This window comes from Phaenicophaeus curvirostris, chromosome 17 (genome assembly GCF_032191515.1).
Source record: "Phaenicophaeus curvirostris isolate KB17595 chromosome 17, BPBGC_Pcur_1.0, whole genome shotgun sequence".
NCBI lineage: Eukaryota > Metazoa > Chordata > Aves > Cuculiformes > Cuculidae > Phaenicophaeus > Phaenicophaeus curvirostris.
Window position 1 is genome coordinate 7993625 of NC_091408.1, and position 16045 is coordinate 8009669.

General features: G+C 43.1%; 1 protein-coding gene across 3 annotated transcripts in view; it reads right to left on the reverse strand.

The window, feature by feature from the left end:
* GCN1 (GCN1 activator of EIF2AK4) overlaps nt 1-16045 on the reverse strand; it is a 40435-nt gene that overhangs the window by 9283 nt on the left and 15107 nt on the right. For all 3 annotated transcript variants that reach the window (XM_069871221.1, XM_069871222.1, XM_069871219.1), the window contains exons 23-48: nt 15653-15766; nt 15262-15460; nt 14673-14828; nt 12593-12774; nt 12232-12312; nt 11591-11734; nt 10827-10954; nt 10385-10574; nt 9905-9975; nt 8959-9124; nt 7797-7991; nt 7360-7606; nt 6679-6800; nt 6262-6376; nt 5633-5812; nt 5071-5291; nt 4251-4319; nt 3963-4101; nt 3658-3854; nt 3228-3370; nt 2343-2460; nt 2009-2224; nt 1617-1781; nt 1018-1179; nt 486-578; nt 108-251 (exon numbers count right to left, since the gene is read on the reverse strand). In XM_069871221.1, coding sequence (XP_069727322.1) covers nt 108-251; nt 486-578; nt 1018-1179; nt 1617-1781; nt 2009-2224; nt 2343-2460; nt 3228-3370; nt 3658-3854; nt 3963-4101; nt 4251-4319; nt 5071-5291; nt 5633-5812; nt 6262-6376; nt 6679-6800; nt 7360-7606; nt 7797-7991; nt 8959-9124; nt 9905-9975; nt 10385-10574; nt 10827-10954; nt 11591-11734; nt 12232-12312; nt 12593-12774; nt 14673-14828; nt 15262-15460; nt 15653-15766 — 3957 coding nt within the window. The remainder of the gene's footprint in view (nt 1-107; nt 252-485; nt 579-1017; nt 1180-1616; nt 1782-2008; nt 2225-2342; nt 2461-3227; nt 3371-3657; nt 3855-3962; nt 4102-4250; nt 4320-5070; nt 5292-5632; nt 5813-6261; nt 6377-6678; nt 6801-7359; nt 7607-7796; nt 7992-8958; nt 9125-9904; nt 9976-10384; nt 10575-10826; nt 10955-11590; nt 11735-12231; nt 12313-12592; nt 12775-14672; nt 14829-15261; nt 15461-15652; nt 15767-16045) is intronic.

The following is a 16045-nucleotide window of genomic DNA, read 5'->3' on the forward strand; positions in this document are numbered from 1 at the left end:
AAACATGCAATCTGTGAAACTGGAGAACAGATTCTGTGCTGGGAAGTAAACCCGAAGTGCTATCTTAGGGAACCTGTCACAACAAAGAGCAGAGCCGCACTACTTGCCAATTGCTCTTCACTGGTCCCAAGCTTCTCTTTCAGCGCTGACATCATGGCAGGCAGGATAACACTCAAGTGCCGAGTCAGAGCATCCCCTGCCACTGATGAGAGGAAAGCGAGCACCCGGGTGTTCACAGGGGGAGCAGTCAGCTAGAAAAGGCCAAGCAAAATGAGACAAGCAGAAAGTTTTTTCAGAAGGAATCTCACTTCATCTACATGAAAGGTTTCTAAGTTTAAATGCCTCACAATCCAGTGCATTGAGCATAAAGCCAAAAGAAAATTTCAAACTATGTTCTCCCTTCTGGCATATCAGTCCAAAGAGAACTGGCAGCAAGCAAAGGAAAAACCACAGTTGCGAAGTTAAAAATTTGTTTTCAGTTGTACCTTTGGCACCAAATAAGGTAGCACCACACGGCTCTTGACAGCCATAACTTGTTTAAGACCATCCACAGCAAAGTCTGATGTCTCTTCATTATCCTACAGGGAAAGAAAAAGTTACAAACCTCAGATATCATTTGTGACACACCAAGCTAAACCTGTGTCAACTGACAATCTACCGTGTCATCATAGAACCAACACACAAGTCCTATCCAAAAACACTCTCATATTATATAGCAAAACCACAAACCAAGCTCTTTTGCCATATCAGAAAGATCTTCCATATTGAGAATGGTGGCCAAACAACTCAAGCAGGTTACAATGTCAATTCCCTAGCAAAGCCAGATGTGGCAATTCTTAGGTCTGTGCTTTAGCCACAAGACCTTCCCTACCAAATGACTAGGCTGACTCCTTCACAGAGTTGCTGTTCCCTAGAAGGTCTGCCACTACCATCCTGCTTTTCCTTTAACCTGGTTATTCAAAACCTGTCCTACAACATCACTGATCAAGTTGTTTGCTAGTGCTGAGCTATGCTTACCAACTGCTTCAGCAAAAATGGCAGGATATCTTCAAGAGCTTGATGTCCGATCGTGGAGTGCAGCTGTTCAAATGTTTTAGCTGCAGCCTCTCGGACTTCTTCCAGAGGGTCACACAGTGCTTTTCTCACTGTAGGAACGAGGGACTCTGAGAAAAGCAGCACCTGAAAGATGTAGAGACAAAATTACAGAATCTCTAAAGCCCAACAGACACATGCATCTCAGTAAAGTAGCTAAGAACATAGAATTTGCACAGCTGAAACTACATTGCTCTTTGCTTGCAATATGTTGGAAGAAAACCAGGATTAATCAACATAAATATCTGCAGCGATCTAAGGCTACCTAGTGGGTGATTTCTATTATTATATCTCATAAAATTCAGAACTGTACTATGTTTTAAGTACACAGATAGATACACAATAGATAGATAAAATGGCATACATTTGCCAGAACAGCAACTCATGTTAGTTCTAAGACTTGTAATTCAATCTATAAAACAAATCCAGCACTAGTTGTATTATTCTGTCTCAACTGCACTACCCGCATCATAGCATATAAATATCTAGGAAGCTGGATATTTCACCTTCCACACACAACTTACCGCGTCCCTGCTGGTAGATTTCATTATCTCGCTCAACCCAATGCAGACTCCTTGCCGCTCATCGCTCTTGTCTGACCTCAGTCCATCTTCCAGAATAGGAATGATTTCAGGAAGGATCTTCTCTCCTAACTTTCGGACAAGGTCTCCCAATGTCCGTGCTGCAACCTGTCCCCAAAAATGTATTAATTAACTATTTTCCTGTTTTATAAAACTTAAGAAGGTGAACTGTGAGCAAATATTAACTTCTGACTATAAACTACTGTTTACAGTACAGAATAGGAATGGAAGCACTACTATTGGAGTGATTTATAGAAAAGAGTTATCTCGTGTTCTTTGGGAAGTAGTTTATTCAGTCACCTGCAGGAACAGGAAGGCATTATGCAATTTCTCACCGTTCGCTTATCTGCACAAGTACTGGCCAAGAATTTCAGCAGAAGCCCAAAGAGGGTTGGCAAAATTTCACGCAGCGTGCGAGGAGTGTTTGAGACAACGATCTTCCACACGTGCAAGGAGGCCTGGCGCACAACCAGCTGGGTGTCTGAGCGGCCCATGTACAGCCCTGCCAGCACCCTGTTCCTCCTCTCCACACCAAGAGCATTAATAATGGCCTGAAAAGAAAGATCACAAAATTGCACCACCTGCTCCTGACACTTATAAAAAGAACAAAATACGTGATTATTCAATACATCTTTCCACCAAAGGTACAACAGACAAGAACAGCTTTACCTTGTTTGACTGGGCTGTTCCAAAGTTGTCATCCTCTGAGGCAGTTTCTGTGGTCATTTTTCCAGTGACTCCCGAGATATGGAATAGAAGATCTCCAAGGAGCTGAACTGAGCTAAACCTAGCAACAGGAGGAAGTCCAAGCGTTACAAACAGGGTATTCGGGCACTGCCTGTCCAAACAGAACAGTAGGACAAATGCAGGCGAGAGCAAAACACAAGGCAAATAGCTTGGCCAGCATTGAAGGGCTGCATGGACTGATATGCAAGATCGATCTGCCTACATGACTGAGAAGCAGCACGCTAAAGAGAAAGGGAAGGAATGAATTCCAAACCAGAAGGGACTGAGAGAATTCCTGTATCAAAGCAGTGAATCAGGGAACAGCCTAAACTCTAGAAAGGAACAAAGCATTGCCAGAATCTGTCTCAACTGACAAGACATTCACCTGGGATAAGTGCACTCATCAGCAATCGGCTCATACAAGCCTTTTAGTACAACTGATCTTTGTGCAATTGCTATGAGCTATGAATGCCCCATAGCCCTTTTCCATACACAGGAGAACAATAACTTACTCAACATTTTGAAAAACAAAACCCAATATATCAACGGCTAAATATTGCCACAACAGCTGCCTTAGAACTGCTTTTCAGAGTCACTACCAGAATTAAAAATCTGGTAGGAATACTCTGCAGGTACCAGGAAAACTGATCCACAGCTGGCAGGGTTTCTCAGACTGGGTGCTGTAAGCATCATACTCAAATCAACAACCAAAAAGAGACACTTGCTTTTCCTCCCAGAAGGTCTCTGCATTTGCTTGAGGAGTCTGAATCACTCCAGTTTTCCAGCCATGGAATAAAAATGTCTGTGGATGAGGCAGTTATCCCTTACCTTATCCTCCACAAGTCATCAAACAGGCCGTCCTCAAGCTGTGGCAGGAGAAGGGCAATGGCAGTCTCAGCGTACATACTTATGATTCTCTGGCCAGCACGCAGGGCAGTGTCCCGCACGAACTCGTTCTCATCTGCCAGTGCCTGAACAAAGAGAGAGAAGCTTTTGTGAAAGCTGGGGGCTACAGCGCAAGACATGAGAAGTAAATGAACTGTAGAGTCTTGAATGCACAAAGGCGGTTTCAAGAAATTACTAGTGACTACAAACGAAAGACAGCAAGCAAATAACTTGGAAGAAGAAATAATTTCTGATTTAAATTATGCTGCACAAGTCTCTGCATATCCCAGTTACTGGAAATGATGCTTAAAATACTCCAGAAACTTCTTTTTATCCTCTAATAAATAAAAGTCTTCAGGCTTCTGCTACATACCTTAAGGATACAAGGAATGATGGGACCAACATAGGGAGTGAACTTGTCTCCAAAGGTAATTGGCAGGTAGTTGAACATCATGATATAACCATCTCGTACATGTGGTGCAATGTCCACTTTACTGGCAGTAGCCACAATCTCCGGCATAAGTTTCTCCAGCTTTTCTACACCCAAACCAGACATAACTTCAGCCAGACCTGGGGAAAATAAACAGGGAATAGAACTGATACACACAAGAAACAAGCAGCCAATCTGATTTAGCAGGAGAAAATCTGAGCTCAGTATCCAGGCACAGGTATCCTCACCTTGAGCAGCACCAGATCGATCCACTGAGCTCTGCTCATATGTCAGTGTCTCCATCAGCCACGGCAAAAGATCCTCAAAGCATGATTCTCCCATGCCCTTCACCATGGCTCCCAGAGCCTTTGCAGACACTGTACGCACCTGACAAGCAAAAGGAACAGTGATGTGCAAAATATCAAGTCAGAATTACTAAGACAGAGATGTGTCAGCCTGATTACAGATGGACAGAAGATCAGGACAAAGTCTAACCCAACACACTGACAGACAAACAGTGTTTGTACAAGACTTACTTCAGGTACAGGATCCAACAGAGATGCCTTCAGTCCAGGCGTCACACTGGGGAGGTAAGGAGCCAGATCCTGAAATAAAAATCCCCTAGAATAAGAACTGGATTCAAAACAAGAAAGCAACCTAAGTCTTCTTCACATAAAGGGAATTCAGCCCTGTATTATAAACTATCATCCGCAAGAGCCCCGAGAGTTTCATCAGTTGCAAAGCAGCACACTGAATTGCTTTTTAAGTTCACAAAACATGAGTTCCATGCAGATCGCCCAGAATTGCTTTGATGCTCATCCACAACCTAGCACTTTGTATCTACAGAAAATCCAACACTCTTTAACATTTGCACAAGGTTTAAAGTTGAGATTATCAGCACAAAAATTAAACACGGATCTTTAGCCTACAGAGAGGTTCTAGAAATACTTTTCAAACAAACCCTGGATCCATTTGTAAGCAGCTGATCTGTGTTTCACTGGTACTGGTTTAGTTTGTTTGTTTATTAAGGCATTTCTTATACAGTAAAAATTGCAAGACCTTTTTGCAGGGATAAATCTGGTAATAACAGGATGATCAAAGTACAAAGCTGACAGCCTTAAGCATCTGAGAATTGTCACTGTCTTGATAGCCATTATCTGACAATTTACATATATACAAATATATTTACAATATATACATATATTTACAAATATATTTAATTAAAGAAGCCACATGGACTCTATTATTGTCTGCCTTAGCAGCAAAATCCTCAAAACCAAATAAATTCTAGTGCTTGCTCCTTTATCTCCTACACAGCAAGTACAGCACAGTTAGGGAGGTTTTTTAGCACTGTACCTTTTGACTGGTCAGGGAGTACATGTTCCCAATGATCTGGGCAGCCATTTTCCTGGTGTCTGTGGAACGGTCCTGAAAAGCTCTCTGAACGATTGGCATGATCAATGCTAAGGATGGAGCATCAATGAAATGAACAAATTTGGTATCCAGCAGAGTCTGCAGACACTTCTGGGTCTTCCTGGAGGGGTCGGTGAGAGCATCCAACAGAACTGGAGCGATTGCTGGACATTTGTAAAAGGAAAATAAAAGACTTTATTCATACATTAAACAAAAACGTATGTCAGGGTGAGCCGGTGTTCTCTCATGGAATGCTTTAGATCCTTTTGAAGCAACTAGCAGCACAGGGACAGAAGAAACCACATTAACATTAGCTGACAAAACAGACAGTAGCATTCAAAAAGCCTTAAAGCAGAGAGCTGCTGTTAAGTTTTCAGGTTGTACTTTTCAAGGAGCAGTTTCACTTCTATAGAAGCTTGGATTTAATCCCAAATATTGTCAACATCAACCTTGCTATTATAAACCATGGTCCTGTCGGGACATTAGAGACGCAGCGCATCCTTACCCAGGATCTCTGGATTCCTGATGACAGACCCAATCTGCCGGAGAGCTTGCTGGCCCGCATTCTGCACCTTCACGTGGGAATCTGTAAGCACTTCAGTGAGTTTGGGCACAATATTGGGTAAGCAGGAAGAGAGCTGTTTGGGAGCGCAGTACGCCATAGCTCCCAGCAGTTCCACTGAGCCTGTGCGTGAAGTACACAAAAACAATGAACAGAACAACACACAACATTAAGAAGAGATATGAGATGACCACACTTACTCAAAACTCAATCTACAACTGATATGACCAGAACACACAGAACAGCTGAAATGCACTAAATCACTCTATTTCACTTCAAAACACTAAAAACTATTTTTCTGTTGTACTAGGGAAAAGAAAGGAGTGGGGAGAACTTCCAGCTTCTGGAATATTTCTAGAGAGATGAGGGGTGAGAAGTGTCCCTTGAATCCACTGGAAGAGGGGGAAGTTGCTCAAATGCATCAGGAAACTCAAAAGCTCTAAGTTCTACAGTCCTCAAGAGACAATAAACTATCATGGCCATCTGCAGGGATGAAGAAATAAACAAGGGGAATGACAGTGAAGGGAACTGTGGGCTACTCTCAGTCGTGTCAGTCCAATATTGGCCCATACCAGCTTTGGTTCTCCAAGATTCCTCTTCCAGTGCTGCAAGAAGGGATGGCAAAACCAGCTTCACTCCATGAGTACTCAAGTTGCTCATCACAGCTTTGGCACAGTCATCTGCAGCCTCCAAGGAGAAGAGAACACTTACAAGCTGTGTCACAACACATGCCTTTTCCTTCATGAGAGTCTCAGTGGGAACAAAGCCTTCATCTAAAATAGTATCTAAGTAAAATAGGCACTAGCCAAGTAGCTCCCAATTAACAGCCAATGAAATAAGATGCTCTTGGTTATTAATATGATCAAATTGTTATTAGTGGTATCTCAAGGGACAGGTCCCGTTCTCTATTTGACTAGTTACAAACAGTATTTATATCCATTTCATTTTCTCTTAGCACTCTTTGTTTTCAGAAATTTAAGGCATCTCACCTCTCGTACATACTGGTTCCCATCTCCAAAACAGAGCAGCAAGTGAGGTAGCACATGAACCACATAGGGCTCAAAGAGCTTTCCAAGCATGTTGCAGAGCATCTCAAAGGCAAACAAAGCTCCTAAAGGAACAAACAGGACAGTCAGAAGAGAGTATACTTCATCTAATGGGGATGAAAAAGAAGACACAATTCGGTAAATAGCTGTAGAGTTTCTCCAAAATCACCGCTCAAAGTCTCTAGCCTTCCTGCACTGGTGGCTAGCGCTGTGGTGTGGATTTCTGGTCTTAGAAAGGACAAGCAGCTCAGTTGCACTAAAACCACAGAATGGTCCTCCAAGACCTAGCTTAGGTATGCAGAAATACAGACAGGAGGAAACATCCTGCAGCAAAAGGACAACTAGGCTGTGAGAGTCCCTCTGGGCCAGCTGCAGCTGAACAAGTACCCCCACACAGTACCCCTATAAAAGACCAGAAACGCTTCTACCAAGAGCAATTTTAGGACACTATGCACAATCCATGGCCTCATGACAGACACTTTCCATTTCCTTCTCTGCAAACTGGAGTAAAATAAATGTAGATAAAGCAAGCACTGGTGTTGAGATACCATTTGATCTGACTGCAGCGGCTGCAAGTACAAAAGAAACACTGAATATTTAGAGGGAAAAGCTTTTGTCCCCTACCCTCACGCCGACGGAAGTTCTTCTTGTCCTGGATAGCATCGGTCAGTGTGGTCATCATCTCCTGTTGCTTGAGAGAGAGGATGCCAAGGCCTTTCACCAGGCCTGCCAGCCCATAAGCTGCACCTTTGCGCTCGGCATACTTATCAGACTCTAAAAGCAGCTGCATTAGCTTCTGTATCATTCCTCCTGCATCCTCCTTAATTGCAGGCACCAGAGGTGGCAAACAGCTTGCCACTGATTCTTGAACCTGTAAAACAGTCCACCAGCTATCAGACCACAACATATCCATCATCAATGTAGCTTCCACCCAGACTGCACCCACAGTGACAGCTTTCTGCCACTAGAGCCGTCTTCCATGTCCGAGACATCCCTAAAAGTATCATAGTGTTAACCTGCCTTTGCGTGGAACCTGCGAGCTCCTCCAAGAAGGCACCTACCTGCTGAGATGGTGTGGACAAGGCTGCTATCAATTTACCAACAATTGGTTTCACTTTAGGGTCACTCTTGTCCAGATGTTTTGCCAGTGAACCCATCAGAATGACCACGCTCTGCCTGACAGCATCATAGCTGGCATCATTAGGAGCATTTTTTAGGAATTCTTCAAACACTGGTAAGAGAGAGTTAACATTGTCCTGAAAAACAAAACCACAGAATTTGTCACTAGAGTCCCCTCAGAATGGGATTTGCTATGCTCAGTGGCCTTGTTTGTTCTTCTCTGAGCCAACAAACTGAACAATCGCACTGTATTTACAGTTCATTTACTGTGTCACATCATATAAAACCTTGTGCTGCCCTGACAGGCAACAAATATTTCCTGCTAGAGAGAAGTTAGCTCTTAAAAGTTAGATCCCTCAAACCTGCCAGCATGATGTCCTGCCAAAAGCAACGCAAGCAACTAGGCAAGACCACTGCCCTGAACTTCAGTGCCCCCTCTTTGCTTGCTCCATTTGCAAAGCGAGAACAGAAAGACAAAACGAAGTCCACATTGCTTTTCTAAGAAACAGTAGGAAAGAATGTATAGTATGAAAATACTCCAGTTGTCTTGGGTTTAACAGGAATGCAGAGGGCTGTCTGGGAGAGATGACTGGCACATAGGGGAAATCAGAAGCTAAGCAATGTACACTGTGCACGGCTCCCCAGTCTAACGCTGCTGGAGAAGGGCTGGCAGTGAGGAGAAGGATGGGCCTCAATTCTCTGAATGACTTCAGTTCTTTTCAGTTTAATTAAGCCAACATCAGCAAGCTTTCTTGTTTTGTTTTGCATGAGGCCTGAAAGGGAATTCTCATCATCCCAGGATTAAAAGATTTGTGGTCTCATTTTACTTTTATTACTCGAGATTTGCACCATTATAACTCCAGTTAATTCAGGGCTATTTCTTTTTTATAGCAAAAGCAGGGAAGCACAACACTTAGTCAACACTATTCACTAACTGAACGACTCCAAGCACACAAAAACTCCTACTACATGAAAGTTTTCAGCTCTCAAAAGTAACAGCAACCTCCAAGAATAAATAAAAAAAAGAAAAATCTATGGGCTCCAACACAGTATCTAGATTGTCATTCCATCTTTCCACTGCAAGAGAGAAGCGTTCAGACTTACTTTGCCATGAGTGTTGAGCGTTGAAAGAGCAGCATCTAACATGCACCTTCTGACTTCAGGATTGCGATCATTCAGAGCATCCGGTACAAAAAACTGGAAGAGGGGCTTCACCTGAGAACTGTCCAGATGCTGTGAGAGCTTGTTGAGGGCCAAAGCTATGCCACACCTGTAAATATGGTGAGCTTGTAAGCTTACTGACTTTGCACAGAATTTGCTTGAGGTCACGATCACATTTGCTATCAGTGTTTCATTACAGAAACTGAGAGAGAGAACCACCATGAGACCAAAGATCTTCAGTATCCAACCTCCATGCTTTTCATTACTTAACCCCATGCTGCAGGTTGCCAAAAGGACAACAGTCCTTCAGTCACAAAATTACTTTTATCCCAATTAAGCATTACAGATAATTAGGCCAACAAAGAGAGACATCAGCATCGCTGCATCTACTGCTGAAATACAGCAGCTTTACAACAAGGTGATTCAGTATTAAAGAGCAGATTAAGTTTGAGATGGGTAGTGAACAAGATGATCTCCAATTAAACCTGTGTAGAACTCACAAGTAGACAAAAACCAATTATCCGAACTGGAACATGTCCACCTCATTAGGGCTCTTGAAACAATCAACAGCCCATGTGGAGGTGGAAACAGAGTAAGGTAAGGCAGTCTGAGAGGAAAACTCTTCTCTTATCAGAAGGACATAGAGAAGATAGCATCCAATAATGTCATGGAACTGTGTGCACTTCAACTTTGACCTGCCCACCTACTCGAGGGGCACAAATATTCTCTACCAGAAGGATGCATGAAAGCAGCAAGTCAATACAACCGCGTATATTTCGTTCCTTTAACATTCACTTATTTCTCTCCTGCTTGAACTTCTAAATAAAAATCTAGAACATCTCATCTGGATGCACAGGAATTGATGAGATCCATCTGAAGCTGACTGTACCTTGCTTCCCACTGGTCAGGCGGTGATTCAGATATCACACGTCCCAAAGCATCCAAAACCGGAGGTGGCCTCTGGAAGGAGAAAAAATTTCATCAGAATGCCTTTTCCAAGGACATTCACATAGACGATACTGCCTGCCATACCTGCAATGCCATTTTAAAATGCAGCACAGAGGTATGACACCACTAGCAGAAGAGCACAGTGAAAAAAACAAGCTGAGAGCTCACTTAGGGCCAAAAAGACTTAGACTAACCCTGCTCTGTCACAGTCGTCTGGTATCACCTAAGGCATCTCTTCCGCCTGTACCATGGTGCCATTACTGGCTGATTACTTCAAGCTCAAAACATTAAAGTTTGAGATAAACTCAAACACAGCAACAATAGGCTTCACGCACGTTCTCCAGACAGGCAAAAGGAAAAGTGATCGATAAAAATGTAGAACAGAGTACAAGCTTGTGCCCCTTAGGACAAGAGTACTTACATAGAGCTTCTCCTGATAAATCTCTGTAAGTTTATTCATGACCTCTGCTGCTTGGTTTCGATAGTGAGCTACAGCTCTGGAAAGAGCTTCAGCACCTGCCTGTCGTACTGCCTCTTCATGATAGATGACGTCTTTGATCAGTAGGGAACAGAGGTCAGGCTGCAACTCTAGACCCATGGACTCCCACAGCCTGCAGAGTCACACATAAGAGATAAATGGTCACCTTTAAGCAAGAGAAGCCACCACTATAGCAGGGGGGATGAAACTGGATGATCTTTAAGGTCTCTTCCAGCTGAAGCTGATCTATGATTCTATGTGCAATACCAGGGTGACCCAAAGCTGCCTTCCACTTGTAGGAGACAATGCCCCTGCCTGTGGAGCTCCATGATGTGAGCAGAAGAGAGGTCCCTTTACAATCCAGTCAGCCAGGAAGAACTCCTACCTCTCTGCCAGCTTCTGAATCTCATCTTCCACATCAAACTTTACTATCCAAAGGCGACGCAACAGGTTCAGTCCATTCTTTTCATCACTGTCTGGGGTTGGTAGAACCATCTGTAGCTCCATCAGTCCCTGAATTAGTTGACAGGAGACTCAGTGCAAGGATTTGATTTTAGAAACCAATGTTTTAAAACCTTAAAAACTCTGCCAAATCAGGCTCTCAGTAGTCAGAAGTGTCAAAATCCATGCTGGCTTGTGGAGTATGCTGCCTATGTAGATCAAGAACTTCCTGGCTAACAGGCGAGATGGTGAAACCCAAGAACAGTGCTGCACAGGCAGGATGCAGAGACACTACTGTGCTTTTAAGCGCAGAGAAGACAGCTCAGGTGAGCTAAGCTGAAAAATGTTTCATGGCAAAGAAAACCAAGTGCCCTTTCTAAAAACATTGTGCCCAAGGACACAGGAATTTTTTGACAACTTCTCTCTTTAAGACTAAGCTCACGCAACTGTAAATAAAAGGTGTTGTCATAATTACACCTGTTTTAACAAAACAAAGGTGTTCATAGATCCAGAGTACTGCTTTTTGCAAAATAAATCTAGCACAAAGGCATTACCTAGAGCATTATTGTTCAGAGCTAGTGCCTGCACCTGCATCAAGCTACACAAAGAGCAGTATCACAGATGAAGCCTCTCTTCATCAGTGTTGGAGAAGACCTGCCTCCCGAAACAGTAAGGCATTCAGTGTGACCCTGAATTATTCCCACGTACCCTGAGAGCTGCATCTCGAACATTCATGCATGGAGATTGCAGGGCCTGAAGTAACACATCGATCTCCTCCTGTTCTGCATAGGCACAGCCATCCTCCCCACTGCTGCTGGCACACAGGGTGGTCAGTGCATTGGATGCCAAAACCTAAAATGTTATGAAGGAAGTATTAGAGATTCCACTGCTGCCTGCCCCTTCTGTGCATTTGGCCAAAGCAGGCACAGGGTGGGGGCTGAGTGCTATCATAAAAGAAAAAGATAATCTCAAAGTCCAGTGACAAAAGTTCGTGTCAAAAATGAGAACTGATGACTTCAATACAACCCTTTGCTTTTTGATCTTTCTGCCATCGCATCCCTTAGAACAAAATTTACTGCTGGCTACTTGAAGGAGCACCTACTAAACTTCTTTGCCAGAGCAAGGCCTTAGAAAAGGAAAAACAAGGTCACTGATGGAAAACTGAAGACTATGTTTTGTGCAATAAAACCCACAGGAAAAAAAGGCATTTTATCCCAAGATAAGCATAGGAGAAAACTCGTAATGTATCAACCACCAGCCTTAGACTTAAACCAGGGGGATGCGTTTCCCTTAGGTGCTGATGGAACTCAGGCGGCATCCTGACTGTGGTTATGAAGTTGAAGACTCACCTGTAACCGGGGAGAACCCGTTCCTATCACCCGAGTCAGCAGAATCAGCATGTCTCTCCGGGGCAGCAACTCTGGACCATTCTGAAAGGTTGAGGGGCAGAAAAGGCAGAGGGAGGAGAAAAAGCCTTATGTCTTGTGACTTTGAAGTACTTTGCCTGTCTGTGACGTTCCTTACAAAAGCACAGTCAGAACCTAGGGCTGGACAGGTAATGAAAACCTGTGACAGAGACAATCTTACAACGTTAACCTTCACTTGTGGAGTTTATCTGTATTGTCCAGCTTACATACTAGCTGTTTGATCCCACGCCTCATCTGAACAACTGTTGAAGGAGGTCCTCTGATCCCCACAGTTCCCACCTACCTCATCTACCAGCAAAGCCTGGCCATTTCCTGAGGACCTCAGCTGAGCATGGCCTGTAAGGATCTGCAGAATCTTGACCAGGAACTCCTCCTTGTCTTCGCTGTCATTGGGTGTCTCAGTTATAACCGTCTTTAAGAGAGGAAAGACTAACGAAAATGCTGGAGCTGATAATGGGGCAGCACCTGTGAAAAGGAAAAAAAACCTTGTAAGCATAGCTGATCCTCTGTCATCTTTGTTTTATAATATTGACTAGTATAAAATGTACATCTTGGCAGCTCATAAAGGATTGGCCAGCCTCAGCCTTAGGTACAGACTTGCTAAGTGACTCTAAGTATTTCTAAAGGGAAAATGTTTGCTTTCTATCTCTTATCTGTGCTGTCAGAGAACCCCAGATTTTAAATTTCGAAGATGCAGATGAAGAGCACTGTGGATACAATACTGCAGTATTAGTCAGCTTATGTAGGGCACAGATACTGCAAAAGTAGTTCAAGGGAGAAATATTAACTAAATGTGGTGAGCTGCTAACTATTTAACATGACTACCTTAGGTAAAACTCCCTTCATTTCCGATGTGGGATTTTTCTCTGTTTGTTCCATATCTGTTTGCTTCTACGCTTTTTTTTTTTTAATTATTGGGCAGATATTTTTAGGCAGAAGGAAGAGAGCTTTATCTGAGAAGATAAATGTTCTATTAAGACAGCAGCTGGTAGTGACCAGTATGGAAAGGATTATAGAATGTATCTTGGCATTCAGCAGTGAATGATAAATTTTATCATCTGCATTTTAAACAGGTATAGTCTCTCTTATGCCTCACAGTAACCAAGAAACTGACCTCCACTAAATAATATTGCAAGACTACACTCCAAAGAACTTTGAAAATGAGGAAAAATCCATGTGGGAGACATGACTTGTCTGACAAAATGCTATGGATCCTCCTTCCTTTCTCTTGCAGAAGTGGGAAAAAAAACCCCAGATATTAATTAAGTGGTGTAGGAAAACTGCTTGAAGGATTCAAAATACTTGCACTACTTTCTGGAAATGAGCCCGAAAATGGATTCAGAGGTTAATGAACTTGCACTTACTACAGAAACAAACTGAGACACTGATCTCTCACCAACACTGAAGCGGTGCTCAACGTGGTTGATTGTTGTTACTCAGCTGTGAAGCTTAAACATGCCACAGGCACCCAACTGTGATCTGGCTGGCAATGGAACCACAAGAGGAGAACCGGGGTGCTGGGGTAAGGGACAAATGGAATCCTACAGTTCCCCAGTTCCCTTAAAAATTACAAACCATCTACCACCGCAGCTTTTGACTGAGCCACATGAAGAACAGCTCCAAAGCCTGGATGAACAACCTCTATCATTTCAAATGCTTTAAGACCGCCTAAGCCATCCGTGCTTCCAAAGGAAGCAGACCTACCCTCTCTCTTCTGTATCATTACCCTCAAAGCAATGCTACAAGTCCTTGGACACCCCTAAATGAAGCCAATTCTGGAAGTGATCTAGATTAAAACTAACCCAGTGGAGAAAAAAAAAAAAGAAAACTAAACAAAAAAAAAATCAAGAAAAAGGTTCATTTTAACCCAGATCATATCCTTGCACTCTAAAAATACCGGTGCTTGCCTTCGTGGGGGAAAGAACTGCTGCTTCTACAACCGTGCCAGAATAAAATATTCATGAACTGCAGCACTATACAGCAAACAAGCAGAGGCCACGGGCACTTCACAGCTGAGATCACAGATAACAAGCAATTATTCTGTCCTTCCACTTAGTCTCACCAAATCACTTATGCTAAGTGGTGTTGAAAGGTAGGAACCGTCCTTGGCAAAGATGAGTCTCAACTTCACTGCTATTACGTCTGTATGAACCATTTAAGAAAAAATACTGTTGTTTCAAATATAGTAAGTGTAGAAATATTATTTCTACCACTGCCATCACAAACCCCTTAAGCATTTTCATATCTAGGAAGACTTACCTGATTTAAAAAAAGGAAGTCTCACCTACGAAATATTATATAAACCACCAAAATTACAAAAGTTAAGAGGGTGCGGTGTCCGAGGGATCTACAGTCTTTTTTACCTGGCTCTCCCTTGCCTGTTCGGCTTGGAACAGTATGGGCATGCAGCAAGCTAACAACTCTGTTCAAAGCAGTTGGCAGGTCTTCTTGACACCAGGATTCATCCAATTCACACTCCGGTTTCATCAGGCGCAAGGTCACATGGCTTACTAAAGTGCCTGGTATGAAAGAATAAAGAATTCATCAAAGGTCTAAAACCAAAGATTTCTTGAGAAAAAAAATCCCCAGGAACACAGACTCAAAAATTTAACAAAGCTCTGGGCAACAGAGCACAGAGAAGGAAGCACAGCCCTGAGGGGGCACAGCTTCCTTCACACACAGATGTGCAAGCAACATACATCCTCCAAATTCTCCATAGGGGAGACAATCCCACTGCAGCAAGTGCTACTGAGAGGTGGTCATGATGACTAGACAACTCCTTGTCTTTGGACCCAGTCCTAGCCAGCAGCAGGACCTCTGGGACATCACAGTCCTCTTCCTAAGCACTGTTCCAGGGCGAATTTTCCCTCTTGGCTGTCTGTGGTCTGTCACAATCCACAGCTTGCAAGAGAAAGGACACCCTGCCCGTAAGCAGCAACTGCAAATACTAACCAAAGGTTTTCAGTCGAGCAGGCATGACGCAAGAAGCTAAGGAAAGAAAAGGATCCTTAATCCTTGGAGCAGCCAAAGGTGATCGAAAAAGTGGCAAGAAGGAACTGATGAGACCAGGGATGTACTGAGTCAGACCAGGAGGTTTTCTCTTTATAACACTGTCCAACAGTCCCAGGGCTGTTTCCAGCTCATTATCAAGCTGTAAGAGAACCAATTCCAAAGATTACCATAAAAACTTAATTAGGAAAAATAAAGTTGTTAAAGCTAATTTCTAATGAAAGAAGCAAATAGGTTATTACCAAATTTCTCAATGCTTCTCCATTTCCCTTTTATCAAAATTACTTGGGTCATGGTAGCTGCAGAGCAGGTAAAAAAGGTCATCAAAACTTACCTCCTTCAGCCGTTTTCTTATCTGAGACTCTCGTTCCAGCTGTGCATGCATCAGCTCCTTCTGCTTGCTAGTCAGCTGCACCTCATCCTTGATTCCTTTCTTCTTCTTTATCTCCTGCAATAGAGCACCATGGACACCTCTAACCAAGAGCCACTAACTACATCTCCCTAACTCAGTAGAGAAGAAGTTGGCTACGTTGGGGTTTTTCTGCAATTTACTTTTAAAACAGTATCAAGATATTCTTCCAAGGATATCGCCCACAAGTGAAGACAGAAAACTGAAAACAGCAGGTTAACAACACTTCAGTGTCCCATTAGCAGCCTCACATCAGTTTCTCCCATGTTTAACTTGATAACAAATTATTTGACATCACAAGAGTTGCCCACTTTTCCT